The sequence below is a fragment of the Rhipicephalus microplus genome, chromosome 2 (assembly GCF_043290135.1).
Source record: "Rhipicephalus microplus isolate Deutch F79 chromosome 2, USDA_Rmic, whole genome shotgun sequence".
NCBI lineage: Eukaryota > Metazoa > Arthropoda > Arachnida > Ixodida > Ixodidae > Rhipicephalus > Rhipicephalus microplus.
Window position 1 is genome coordinate 126,336,147 of NC_134701.1, and position 13,685 is coordinate 126,349,831.

General features: G+C 41.4%; 1 protein-coding gene across 11 annotated transcripts in view; it reads left to right on the forward strand.

Moving 5' to 3' along the window:
• The window catches only part of LOC119170752 (mediator of RNA polymerase II transcription subunit 25), a 103,801-nt gene that overhangs the window by 57,285 nt on the left and 32,831 nt on the right, over positions 1 to 13,685 (forward strand). For 5 of the 11 annotated variants that reach the window (XM_075886775.1, XM_075886778.1, XM_075886781.1 and 2 more), the window contains exons 15-18: positions 2,548 to 2,562; positions 6,170 to 6,217; positions 10,208 to 10,228; positions 11,947 to 12,003. The exons of 2 other annotated variants lie outside the window; for them this stretch is intronic. In XM_075886775.1, coding sequence (XP_075742890.1) covers positions 2,548 to 2,562; positions 6,170 to 6,217; positions 10,208 to 10,228; positions 11,947 to 12,003 — 141 coding nt within the window. The remainder of the gene's footprint in view (positions 1 to 2,547; positions 2,563 to 6,169; positions 6,218 to 10,207; positions 10,229 to 11,946; positions 12,004 to 13,685) is intronic. 4 more of the 11 variants (XM_075886780.1, XM_075886784.1, XM_075886776.1 and 1 more) reach the window with 3 other exon arrangements.

Genomic DNA, 13,685 nt, shown 5'->3' on the forward strand with positions numbered 1-13,685 from the left:
TCGATGCTCAATCCCTCTTCTCTACAAATGATTCCACATACCCATATTAGTGCTCTATATACTCAAGTTTATGGCAGCTGGCTGACTTGAACATCGATAGATGCACAGTTGCTGTGGCTGCCACTGGATGCCGCCACATGCCCAATGCGCGCACTCCTGATCACCCTGAAAGTAGCCACACTTTCGAAGGGAAAAAAATAAATACCTAAAAGAAAGTGCTCGATTTCTTGACGCGTGCTGATGAAGAGATGCATCATCTTGGGCCCTTCCTTAGGTAGCTTTCAGCGTGGAGCGTTATACGCTAATAATGAGTCTATCACGTTATAACTCATGAAATTGTTTTGGGTCTCTTTAAGTGAAGTGTATCGTTATCACCATCATCAACCTTCATGCAAAGTATAGCTACTAATTGTCTGTACCATAATTCCCTGAGCAAGCACCCCTACTCGAGGAAGCGCCCCTCCTTTCTTCAGAATATTTCAAATATGCAGTCTCTTCTCCCCTTCCATCATTTTCATTGTTCTATACACCTGAGCGTGAATGAAGACGGTGAATGTGTCATTGATCGATGACTCAGTAAGGGCCCCTCTCCAAACCCCTCTCCAAATCTTGTTGAGTTCTCATTTCCTGTAGGGGGGTGGGCCCTTGCTTTAAATGCTAAGTGCTAACAACATGCGGCAATACATATTTCAGGAGTTGGAATAAAAAGAAACACAACATTACTTTTTTGGTTACTTTCTTTCTTTTCTTTGCTACCCTTCCCCAGTGCAGGGTAGCAAACCGGATGTGCATCTGGTTAACCTCCCTGCTTCTCCTTGTATCTTTATCTCTCTCTCTCTTCTTTCTTTTTTTTTTTGTCAAGTTTCACCATGTTTTCTTTGGTTTCCTGTCCCTAAAATTATTTGGCGACTGTAAATGTGTTATTGGAGAGCTCCCCAAAGCAGTTTTATCTAGAACGACTGCCTGAGCACAGTTTGAGGCTTGAGCGAGTGCCTATAAGCTTGCCTGATCCTAGGCCTGCACCTATTTGAAGAAAAATAGAGAAGATAACTCAGCTGACCTCACACAGGTTGATGCAGCGCATTCAGACCTCTTGTAATAAAATAGAATGGAACAAAATAATCAACATTACACAGAATTCCCCTTGAAGTGTCTGTGGAAATTCATGCTTTGATATTTCACTTGAAGGACTCAAAATATTTCCTTCAGTAAAAAAAAACTAAGTTAATCTCGAACAACAAGAAAATCGATGTGATTTTGCTCCAATCCAAGCATGCCTACTTTTTCGTGTGATAAAAAAAATTCATGAAAAAGGAATAATTGTGCCGAAACCAAAGTTTTGCTAGCGGGTCTGTCTTTTTCAAAACTAAAACCTGTTCATCACAAGCTTCATGTTCCTCTTACTGCCCTTTTTGGATTCCCTTTTTTTTTACCTTTTTTGTGTGTGTGGTTTGGCCATCGTCTAATGAGCATTTCGAAACTTGCATGTGTATTGCATCAAATGGACCGTCAACCATCTTCCACCACGCTGCCTGCCTTTGCGCTTCTTTTGTTTACTGCAGTGCACTGCCCACAGGGGTGCACCTGAGCATGCTATGTGTCTGGCACTCTGAGATTGCGCCGCCACAATCCTGTCACTGTTGTCTCGGGGAGTTTTCACGCCGCTTAGACTTGACTAGCACTTTTTGTCATTGCTTTCAACAACCTGTGTCCATGAGCTGCTACCAGCTATTGATTCCAAAATTCTCACTTTTGTTCAGGTGAAGCGGGGAAAGATTTAGTGAGCAGATCTTCGTGTGGCTCTTTGAGATGGTTGAAAATTCGCAAAGAAGTTTAGCACCTTATCAGCACTACTCCTTAATTGTTAATGGAACTAGTGATTTTCTTGATTTCTTGAAAATGATTTTCTTGTTGAAAGCAAGTGTAGTGAATTTTGCCCCTGAGCGGTTTCTGTGAAAGCTACCTTAAACTAAGTTGTTTTTTTAAATTGATATGCACCAACAGAAAAGATTTTTTCTGTTTTAAGGAAATATCTTGAAAAATTCATCTTCAACCAGACAGTCCAGTTAGAGTCAGGCTTAGATCGTATAGAAAACTGTTTAAAAGTAAGTGAACACCACACTTCTATTAAGAATGAATATTCAATAATGTTTTTTTTTTCTTTTTTTTTTCTTTTGCAGCAGCAGCATTTCATTCAACATAGGATGCAAACTCATGCAGGAAACTTAGGCATTCATATTTCAATGTTTAACTTGGGGTGAGCACAGATTGTTGTCAGTGATAAGCCACTTGCTAGTAAGTGCATTTGCTTCCTCTGATATCCGCATTTCTTGTAAGTCCCGTATGCTCGCAGTTTTCTCACGTTTTACATCCTTCGTCGTGTTGCCCCACTCATCCCGACGATTGGAGCGGAACAGTGGTAGCTAACTGTTTTGCTGTACTTCACGTTGTTGCAGCCTGACTGTACTTGCAGTGTATCCACACAATTGTGTCCAACAGTAATTCTGTTCTCTGCTTCCTTCCCACCCGACCTTAAACTCGTTGCAGGTGCACTGGGAACCAGTAAGTGCATCTCACTTCTCATACCTAAGTCAGTACAGCATTACGCAAAGCCCGTTCATGGCTACTGCCCGCCCTGGCCACACGTATACTGACTTGCTCTCAGGTTCCCATGTGAATGTCGTGTATGACGAGAGTGCCTCCCTGGAAAGCAAGACTTAATTTGCTTATCACATGACTCTGGGACGTGTGACCTTAGTGGGAAATGTCACGCATGATGTCACTGTTAGAGCAGCAGGTTGCTGTCAACCCTGGCAATGACAGTACTAGTCATGCCATCAAAATGGTGTGAACAGCCGCATGGCATAGCGTGAGTTACTGACCTCTAGTGACAATGGCCGACCACTGACACTGGTAAAATGGCGATACTCACGCAATACCAGGCAGAACCTCGCCTTTCATTCGAACTGCACGGCGGCGTGTGGTGTCATGCATGGCATTTCTACTCGGTTTGCGTTCTCCCGAGCCGTTGAGGTGCATATAAACTTGTATAAAAAATGAAAGATGCGTTGGATTTTCACAGAGCGCATCTTTCCCGAGTCTTTCATAACATAGAGACGTGGAAGGAACGGAATGTTAGGCGCACTTGTTGTAGCTGATGCCTGTGCCTCAAGTCCTTAATAACATTGGCAGTCTACGACCCATTAAAGTTTTTATGCCACTTATCTGAATCTTTTGTTACATTCAACAAAGCGCTGATGATAGGTGCACCGAACGCAGAAAGTTTGCCACTTGTACTCGTAGTCAAGAGAAAGGTAATTACCAGACAAAAGCTCGAAAAATGTCACTAAATGAAGCTCTGATGGACATACTATACATAGAATTACTTTTTGCAAGCTTTGTGTATAAGCAGCAGCTTAGTGAAACTCCAAACTGAGTGGCAAGAGTACGTGTTGAACAACCGACTGTATTGTGAAAACTTACTACACCGCATACATTGCATTTATGCTCATGTCATATTGTCGGAAACGTGCAGGGTGACATTAAAATACTGACGTGTATGATGTCTTGTGTACATGTTTCGAATTTCCAGTACCATGTACTTGGGCACCATGGTGATCTGGCTCCGCAAATACTGGTTTTGTGACATCATGACTTGACTGCACATCATGTAATAATAATCGGGACCTTGCTCAGTGTAGGGGCATACTCGTGGTAGGTTGTTAGGGATCAATACCTAAACGAAAGGGAGTATTAAGCAATACAAAGACGGTGTAGAACACCATACACCTCATGGAAGTGCAAATAAGAGATAGGAGGCAATACTAAAACAGCAAGCAATATGGCTGAACCATTTCATATAGGTGTATACCGTCTCCAAAAGTGAAGAATCATTCGATGGCAATGGATATTATACCACTGCTAAGCTGACTGTGCCACTCTTGGCACCAGTCCTTGCAAAGTGTGACAGAAACATTTTTTAAACACATTTCTTTGTTTGATAGTGACACAATTTCTCTTATGGTATGTGTTGCCATCACACCTGCTTAACTTTTTTCATTGCTACTGCATTCTGCGTTGTCTTACCATTTAAGCCGAGACACTTGGTAAAAGTGCTCGTACTTATTCTTGGGCTGACGCACGTTGCTAGGACTAGAAGCAGGCATTAGATTGGAGCAAGCTGAAACACACGATTGTAGTGACTGGCATCTGCCTATTACGTACATTGGATAGAAGATAATGGGGAAGCTTAGCTTTGCTGCTCTGTGATTATTGAAGCCAACTGACATTTTCCGGGCGGAACTATTGAAGCCAACTGACATTTTCCGGGCGGAACTATTAACTTGAAGTATGAGGCCAAGCGGAAAAAGCGAATTTTTTCTCAAAATGTTGTTTTTCAGTTTTTGGCTATGGTAAATTCCCAATTTATTGCCAGTCATCTTGCTACAGAAAGCTTCCGTCTACGCAGTTTTTTTGCAAAAATACAAGCAAAAATGTTCAACCACCCATCACCTACGAAAGTGCCAACTGAAAGTTCCAACTGTGTGTCAATCATAGGCTTGGCTTGATACGTAGTATTTTGTTGGCTATTTAGCACTCGTATCAAGAGCAAACATGTAATACTGCTCTAAAAGCACTGTCAACACATCATTTTTAGTCATAAAAGTCATAGTATTCTCACCAGGTGATCACGTAACATAATAGATGTGTTTTTTCATGTTCAAGGGCACTTATGTGAGCTTGTTAACTATCAAATTTACTTTGTTTGATGACGCACGTTATTTATATAATGGAAACAGAACCACATTTTATGTTTTTAAGCAAATTGAGATTGAGCCTGGCCCCTACACTGGAAAAGCGTGCTTCACAATTGACCAGCACCATAGCGTGAGAGACCCTCGTCATGTCACTGTTGCTCTAAAACAAGCTCGAAAAAAAAAAAAAAGAAGTTGCCATTAAAGTAGAGTGCAGAATAGTAAGGCCCACGCTGAAAAAAAATCAAAGTCTCTAACCAGTGGAACTTGAGTTAAGAAAGTTAGCACAAGGCATACTTTTGATGAATTTTTAATTACGAAAAATTAACACAAAATGTGACTTGCTTTATAATGCTCACATGTGCATAAGAAGATGTGCTTTATATTACAGACTAATTATTTCTAGTGATTATTGTTTTTTTTTAATTATCTGCCTGTTGGCTTCATACCATGACATGGTCAACCATGGCACAGTGAACCACCAAACAGTTACGATTTTATGCAAATAGTAGAAGTACAGGGTCAATTATTTTAGTCCATATATGCAAAACGGACTGAAATAATATCTCATTACAAAGTGACCCTTAGAAGTTACCCGCCATAAACCCTGCCCACTGCAGGTGACCGCCATTTTGTGATGGCGTCTGTGGCGTCATTGTTTTGTGAAGTGTGGCCATCGCTTTCTACTTAAGTTTCAGCCACGACAAATTGTTAGACTATGGATGCCCCATTGTATATGGAGCCGACCACAAAGCATTGTTGTTGGCTGAAATACAAGTGCTCGTAAAGCAAAGTGCTTGTTACGTCATGGCTCACGAGTGCACCAGCGTTGTCAGGCTCTCGGACATCTCGCGGCTTTATAGAAGTATTCATTATAAATTAACCACTCGACCACATCTGCTGAAATTTCACCAGCTTGTTTGTGAACACGCAGGGATGAACCCACATAATACAGATTATTGTAGAAAATTGAGTGTCACAGCTCCTTTAATAGAAGGCCGTAAGATCTGAGTAGCATTCGGTGTATGTGTGCTTGAGTTTGGTTTTGGGCACCGATTTCAGAGAGCAAGTTATAATGAAAGCGCCAATCACAATCTCTAAAATTCACACCTGGTTCCGTTACATTTGTCACCAGTTAATGCGATTATAATGTCAGCATTTGCGTCGCACTAGTATCGGAAAAGTCAAATTAGAAGCGTAACGTCTGCTAAGATTTCTAATTTATGCTTCGCATATACCTTTCTTATTGTTCTTTAAATATCCTTTAAAAAAAGTATGAAAACAGGGGTTTTTGAAAACCAGCTCGTATGTTCATTTCTTCATGGGTCGTCATGACTGCCTTGCTCAATTAGTTTTTTGACAATACTTATTCGTGAACTGAAAGTATTTTGTTTCTCCATTAAAAAAACCTAAAGCAGGGCTCGGCACCGCCCATGTGTGTAACGCCAGCTCCTGTTTACCAGGTAAACGCCTACACATATTTCTGTCGTTTCTTATTTTTTTATCTATCTATATTTTCCAAGGCCATCAGAAATCTTCACTGCCAGTATTTGGTGAGAGTGCACTTTTGTAGTTGCTGAATAAATTTGCAGATCCAGGTCGTATGTTTGACGCCCACCTGGAGCTGCTACTGAAGCTGCGAAACAATGACTAGTGCTGCGCTACGCTGCATTCGATCAGTAGATGTGCCATTTGCCTATGTTCTTAGTCCACGTTCTCCCATGTCAATCGCAGACAAGTTGCAGGTGTCTTTTGAGTAGCCGAATATGTCTTTTCGGGTTATTTGGTTTATCATTCAAAGTTTGAACAGCGTGACTGAACGTGTACAAGGTAGAACATGCGCACACACTGCACTGAGGAGTAGACATTAAAGGCCAACAGCAGCAGATTTTCATATTGACCAAATTGGTTACAAATGGGCAGTGCAGATGCGGGCTGTGAAGCAATTGCGGTAACGCTGCAGGACCAATACTCGTCAAACTTTTGTATGGATAAAGCAGTCTTTAGATAGTTCCCTAACAAATGATGCTTGTGCTGGGAGTTTGTGCATGTGATCCAAATGCCAGGAAAGCGTATGGTAGGAAGTGTCAAAAACAGGGACAAAATGGATATATAAATGCGTTGAGTAGACTATAAAAGCTTGTTTGACTGCAATGAATAGCATGTGAAGGTCATTGCTCCTGTCTTTGTCAAGGTTAGTGTGTCCATTTTGTCTGTTTTCTATGCACAAGGAAACGAGAAACGTCACGACTCACAGGGCGAAAACGGAGACAGACCAAGTGCCGATTTACTAGGCTTGTGCGAATAGTAAATTTCAGGTTCGAAGTGAATTCGAAGTGAACAGTGATGTTGATTGAATATTATCGAATTGAAATTGAATGGTATATACCGTATGACACATAAAAAATGGGGGAATATTTATCATGACTTAACTAATCTGCACACTATTTCCTTTAAATTGAAATAGAGGCTCAATGCAAATGCCATTTTTTTTTTTCCGTTCAAAGTAAGTCAAAACAACCTTGAGTAGTAGTTTCGGTAGGTTTCGAGTGATAACCTATAAGATACCTAATGTTTTAAAATTTATTATACTTGGAGCATATAAGCCATCATAACAAGCTTAATAAAATGAAGAATCGATTTGAGGGTAACATGTTCTCTTAAAGGGGCCCTGCAACACTTTTTGAAGTAGCATAGAGCCAGTAAGCATGCTTGTTGCCTCGCAAATTTATTGGCGCAAAGTTTTTAAAATCAGTCCAGTACGAGCGGAGTTCAGAAAATTTGTCACATGCTGCAATTGCATTCTCTCTTCTCGTGCCGACGAAATAGCTGGAAGCTAAGCATGTAGGAACGGCCCGGAGGAACGGCACGGCGAAAGAAAATACGTCACATGCACCTCGTGACCTTGAGCACTTTTTTTTTTTCTTTCGAATACGTGGTTTTTCAGTGCCATCACGTACGTACTCGTGGACAAGCGGCGGCCTCCCACGGCAGCCCCGGTGCCGACAAGCGCGCCATGCTCAAATCAGCCAATGTCTGTGATCAGAGCCGTATATTCCTTCTTGGCTGTGACAAGTGATTTTTGAGCTTGTAGTGTCATTTGCCGAGGGAAGAAAGCAATTTTTAGCTTTAAAATTTTATTGTGAATTACAGGCTGCATGCTGTGCTATAATATTTGCCTGGCATATTCTCGGTAGCCTCGACTACTGTTCGGCAGCGTTTTCTGATCATGCTCAGTAAGTGTTGCAGGGCCCCTCTAAATTTGAAGGGAGGCTTTGCGGCACATCGAATTTCTTCTGGATAGGTGCTTACTTGGCTTAGCATCCCTACATTGCAGTGAAACCACCTTTACAAGCGGTTACATGCAGATTAATATACACCTATTCGTTCCCTGAGAATACTTCGAATATATTCGATAATTTAAATTCGAAACGAATTCGAATACTCAACTATTCGTTTGAATATTCAAAGCATTCGAATATTCGCACAAGCTTACGATTTACATAAATCGGCGCTTGGTTCATCTCTGCCCTTGTTGTGTGGTTCGCACTGTTTGTCATTTTCTTGAGCATGTTTGAACCGTACAAAGTAGTGCTGGTCATTTCTATGCACACTGCTGTAGGCTGTCATGAATGAAAAATTACACCTTAAAGAAATGCCAAGAAATTGCCTTCGAGGTTTCCCACGCTCTTCAGGTGCTGAATAGTTTTGTAAGCTGTTGAAGTTGTTGTAAGTTGTTGTAAGTGTTGTAAGTTGTTGTAAGTGTTGTAAGTTGCAATCTGAGGATGACATCATTTCTGGCTAATAGCAGTGTTGCCTTTCTCTTTCACTCTCTCTGCAAGCATGTGTATGTGCTTGCAGATCCATTTTCGTAAAACATTAAAGGCCCTTCGCATGGCTCTTTTGCAAGTTTTGGTTGTATATTAGACGATGGAGGTCATTTCCTATGGAGTCATAAAAGAAAGATGAGAAATCGGGTTGTCAAGTTACCATGCTTGTGAGAGCTGGGCCCCCTATGAAATGCTGACACTTTACATCTTTTCCTTGTCTAGTGCGCGCAGGTGACATTCCATCCCTGTCTGTTACAGTGTCATGGCCAAGAGACAATGTCGCATTCCCCTCACGAGTTACGATTTTTTTTAGGAAGACAGAGTACATTGTTTGTTTTTTTTTGCTAATCTTTATGGCCATTAGTTGAGAGAGGTTCGTACTGCTTTTGCGCAGCTTGAAGGGGATTCGGCATGAGTATTCCGATGTCCGGATTGACCGAAATCTGGACACTGGTATTGAAAGATGAAGTATTGGTTCCATGGCCATGTTTAAACACATGTAGATCGCAAGGAATGCCTCACGAAAATATGCTTAAAACCAGTAATGTTTGTGTAGCTCAAAAAGGCAGTCGTGCGTGAGCTGGGCTGCTGGCAAAGGGTAGGGCATGTGTTTGATACCCCCGGGGCTGGCATACTTACCTACTCACTTTTAGACATTCGAACACTGCAAAGTTTTGTACGAAATAATGAAATATGCACAAAGAATGTACATCTGCCCTAAATTTATAATTGCATTGTTTCCACATCTCCCTCCCCCCCTTTTATTTGTTACACTTTTTCGAATTTTGTGTGAGTATTCAGGTGCAGTGACCAGACCATGGTACTGTGTATCAGGCCTGGTATTTGTTGAATTAGGGTACTGGAATCATACTAAAGAAAATCACCGAAACAAATGGGAAGCCATAGCAAAATTAAAAAGAAATTTCTGAAAGTACATGAGAATGCCTAGCATTATTGAAGGTTATGCTAACATGAGGCATTTGCCATGAGCATTGTGCCAACCAGTTTTCATTGCTCCTTCTATTGAGAAAACATGCTCAGAGAACTGAACTAGTATGTCAAGATCAACACCTCAGTGCTTGTGTGTCTAGTGAGTGGCTTTATTCACTGTCTGGAAGAATCGTGACCTGCACAAAGGTGTTGCTGCTTCGAGAACATACCAAGCGGCCATACAACCTTCGCAAAAACTTTGAATAACTGCGTACGTGGCACTGCCAAGAATTAGCGCTGTATAATGCATAAATTTCCTGTACAATGCTTGTATTACAAACCTAGCTTTTGATGTCTGGAGGGTGAAAAAATTTTTTTACCAAAGCTCAATAGCTTTACTATTATCTCTGACAATATAATATTGTCTTTGACAATATTTTTAAGGTGTTCAGTCAGACTCAAAAGTGGTATTTATTATTTTAATTTACTTCGAAGTTCAAAATTTTATAGCAGTGTACCTGTAGCTTTGACTGTTTGCTTTTTGGATGTGCATCTACGCACTTTGGCTGTATGGCTCACACAAATTTATATGCTTGTTATTATTAGTTTCATGAGATGAGATCAGCGACATCCCAGACTGCCATACCCTCTGTCTGTTGGTAGTTGTGCCAATGCCTATTTTTACCTTTTCAGGCATACATGTTCACCGAGGTGGTGAGTCAGTCTGATGGTGTTTCATTTTTTGGGGTGGCGGTGGTGGTATTGTCAATTAGTTTGTAGGTGGAGTAGGAATTTCAGATGTCTTGTAACATTCCTGTAGACTCCTGTTAGGTGGAATAATTTACAGGTCCCTAAATGGGTGTGTAAATATTTTACTTTCAAACAATGAGGCATACAGAAAGCAAAAAGGCACTTCGTATCTTTATGAACTTTTACGCCAACCAGCTGGTTCCCTTAGTCTTCGCTGGTGTCTTTCTCAAGCCTTCTGAGACATGTGCAGAGGTTGGGAAACAAATTTACGAATAACCAATGCACTTAATGGAATTTTGGTGCCAGAGGGGTCTTAATGATAAACACTTTCTGTTATCACAGTTTTTGCTTGGAAGTAAATTTAAAACAGTCACTATTATATCAGCATTGCTTTGTGGCCTTACTTTGTCTAATCTGAGTGTGTCATTGTTTAACTGCCACGTGCTTCAACCACAGGGTGTCACTATGCACCGATAATCTTACACGCTCAAGGCCATGATTTTGCACTGTTGTAGCTTCCTGTGTCCTTGACATTCCCCCCCTTTGTAGCTTCCAGCATGCTGACTGGCACAAGAGAAGTGAGAAAGTGCTCGCAGCGTGTGAGAAATCGCTATAACTCTTCTTTTTCTCAAAATATTTATGATAAATTATCAGTGGGAAAAAGCTTCTAGAGTGTGGCAATTAGACGATTCCTTAAAAAGGTCTTGCAGGGTGCCTTTAATCCCAACACGCTACCTCTCCTTGAAGCAAACTGAAGCAGCAGCGCTGCTTGTGCTGCCAGTTCTGTTTGAGGGTAATACACTCAAACTTCATTATAACAAAGTTGCATTTTATATGAAAATAAGTTTTTTATACCGGAAAATTTTTTTAAAGTTTTTATTTCCAACACTATACGTATTGCAAGGCTATTTTATTTACTTTCTTATAACCAATGTTTCGTTATGTTCAGATTAGTTATATCGAGGTTTGCTTGTATTTCTTAATTGTCACTGCCATAGAGCTGCTTAATGAAGCTACACAACTGTCTCATTGAATTCCTGTCGTAAACCATAGGCGGAGTGCAGTGTTTCTTACGGCCACTCAATAATGTCTTGTAGAGATACATTGCACTGTGCATTCAGTGTTAACTTAGTCCATGCAGTACCAACTCCTGTCACACAATCATCGCTGCACTTGTCTCTGGTGTACCTGGATTCTAAAGCACAGCGTCCAAAAAAAATTATCCGTATTTAAAATTGTAACATTCATCATGACCGTGTGCAGTAAATCAAACATGGCCCACGATAACATTTTTGTGCGCTAGCTGCAGTTAATCTTGTTTGCTCAAAAAAACAACCATGCAAGGACATGTTAACAGAAGAACTACACATCGCAGAAGTCTTAAGTTGTCACCTACTGCGTTACTATAGCAGTCTGCAACACATAATCTACTCTGTCCAGCTTTTACTTTGTCTGGCTGTTACCGAATCAACAAGTAAGGCTGTACAAACAACCTCTGTAAGGCTGCCGTGTTATTTGACTCTGCATCTAATGGAAGCCGAAAAGGAATTATTGCCATATAACGAGGCGTAAAAAAGAAACGCATTAGTCTGTTTGAAGGTGACCTGCTCCCTCTTTGTGCCACAGCAGCTCGGCATTTATGGGCACAGCGCTCCTTACTGTGCGCACTGGTCTCTCCGCAGAACCAGCCGTATGCGACGATCGGTCCAGGTTACCCTGGGAACTCATACTCGCCTGAGGTAGAGAAACACCGTTTTGAGTTTTCTTAATGTTCTTTTTCTTTTCTGTGAAGGGAAACATGTTTGCTGCACTCCACATTTCTGCACACTCACCCCGGAATGACACGCCTTTCTTTTCTCTTTTTTTCTTTTTCTTTCACTTGGGTGCACAATCTGTGCTTGTGGACTTGGTCGTCACTGGTCTTGTCTCTGTTCCTTGAAAATTGTAGTGTAAACGACAGCACCTTAAACTGTGAACTCGTGCTTTGTTTGATAAAAAAAGAAGTCACAGCTTTGCCGCAAAGGTCAAGAAATGAGCGCGACAGCAACAAATTGGAAGGTCATGGGCAGAATGGAAGGCAAATCAAAACGTATCCAATGTTTCTCACGTACAAATGTTGCACAAAACATACTCACTGGTACAGATGAACACAAATAAATGTCTCAGTTGTTACTTCGCTGTGTCTGAAACGTGCGCACTTTTCGCAAACGGGGACTGGACCTTTGTGCGCCCAATAACTACAACAGAATCGTTCCAGGGAAAGCCCGAGGCCAGCCAAAATGTATGACTCTTCCCTCCTCCCCACCGCAAAATAAAAGAGCGCGAGGGAGCGTCGCTCCCCTCCTCTAAGCAACGCAAAGTATGTGTGGGAGATTAGAGCGCGCGCCGCTGCACTATGCGGCGACGTGCACTCATTGTGCCATCTTGCTGGTAACGCTGAAAACACAATTTCCCCCGAGATGCCCGTCAGCAGCGGTAAATGGTAGATATAAATAGCTTCCCGTTTGAACGTTGAAGGACATGTTCCTTGGTGGCGCTGTAGTTAACGCTTCGCACTCACAATTCAAAGGACCCAAGTTCGATTCCGCACGCCGTAGTCTTTTTCTGTTTTTTTTTTCTTGCATTTTCATATATATAGATACATATACATATATGGCGAGTGACAACGGTGGCGGCAGCAAAATGCAGCCGAGGGTGTCCATATAATTGCTATCGCAATAAAAGGTGGTGGGTATTGCTTGCAGGGGAAACAACGATCAGAGTTTTATTCTTAAATTTGTGCTAGAACCAAGGTGCACACAAGTCCTTGAAATCATTGAAAACCCTTGAAATTCTAAAATTTCAAGGCCTTGAAAGTCACTGGAATTTCGTTTCAGCCCTTAAAAACCCCTGAATGTTCGGAATTTTCACAGGGTCTGGTTGTATGACTCACAATTCACGGCAGTTAAGTATGGTATTGCCAAACTTAATTGCTTATCATGTTTTGTGACAACGAGATTTCCAAATCAGGCACGGTCAAGCCGGCTGTATTAGATTGTTAAGATTGAGGTATGCATGCTTAGTTTGGCTTTGGTTGACGAGAAGCCATAAGCTGATGGCCACAATACGGCTACAGCATCTTGAGCTCTCCGGAAAAAAAAAAGTGAGAATGCGCTTATTGCAGTACTAATTGTGTTCGAAATGTCTTACGGGTTTACTTTTAGTGGTATCCCTCAGCACACTGCTTAAAAAAAGAATACATCACACTCACTAGCCTCAGCCACTAGCCTAGCGCAGTCTGACAGCCTGTGAAAGACCCTGAAGGTTAAAACTAATGTACTTGATAATATTAAGATGCAAATAGAAAAAAAATATTGAAAGACCTCCCCTGAGCTTCCGAACTTCTAGTCTAGTGAAACTACGTAATAAGCAAACTGAATAT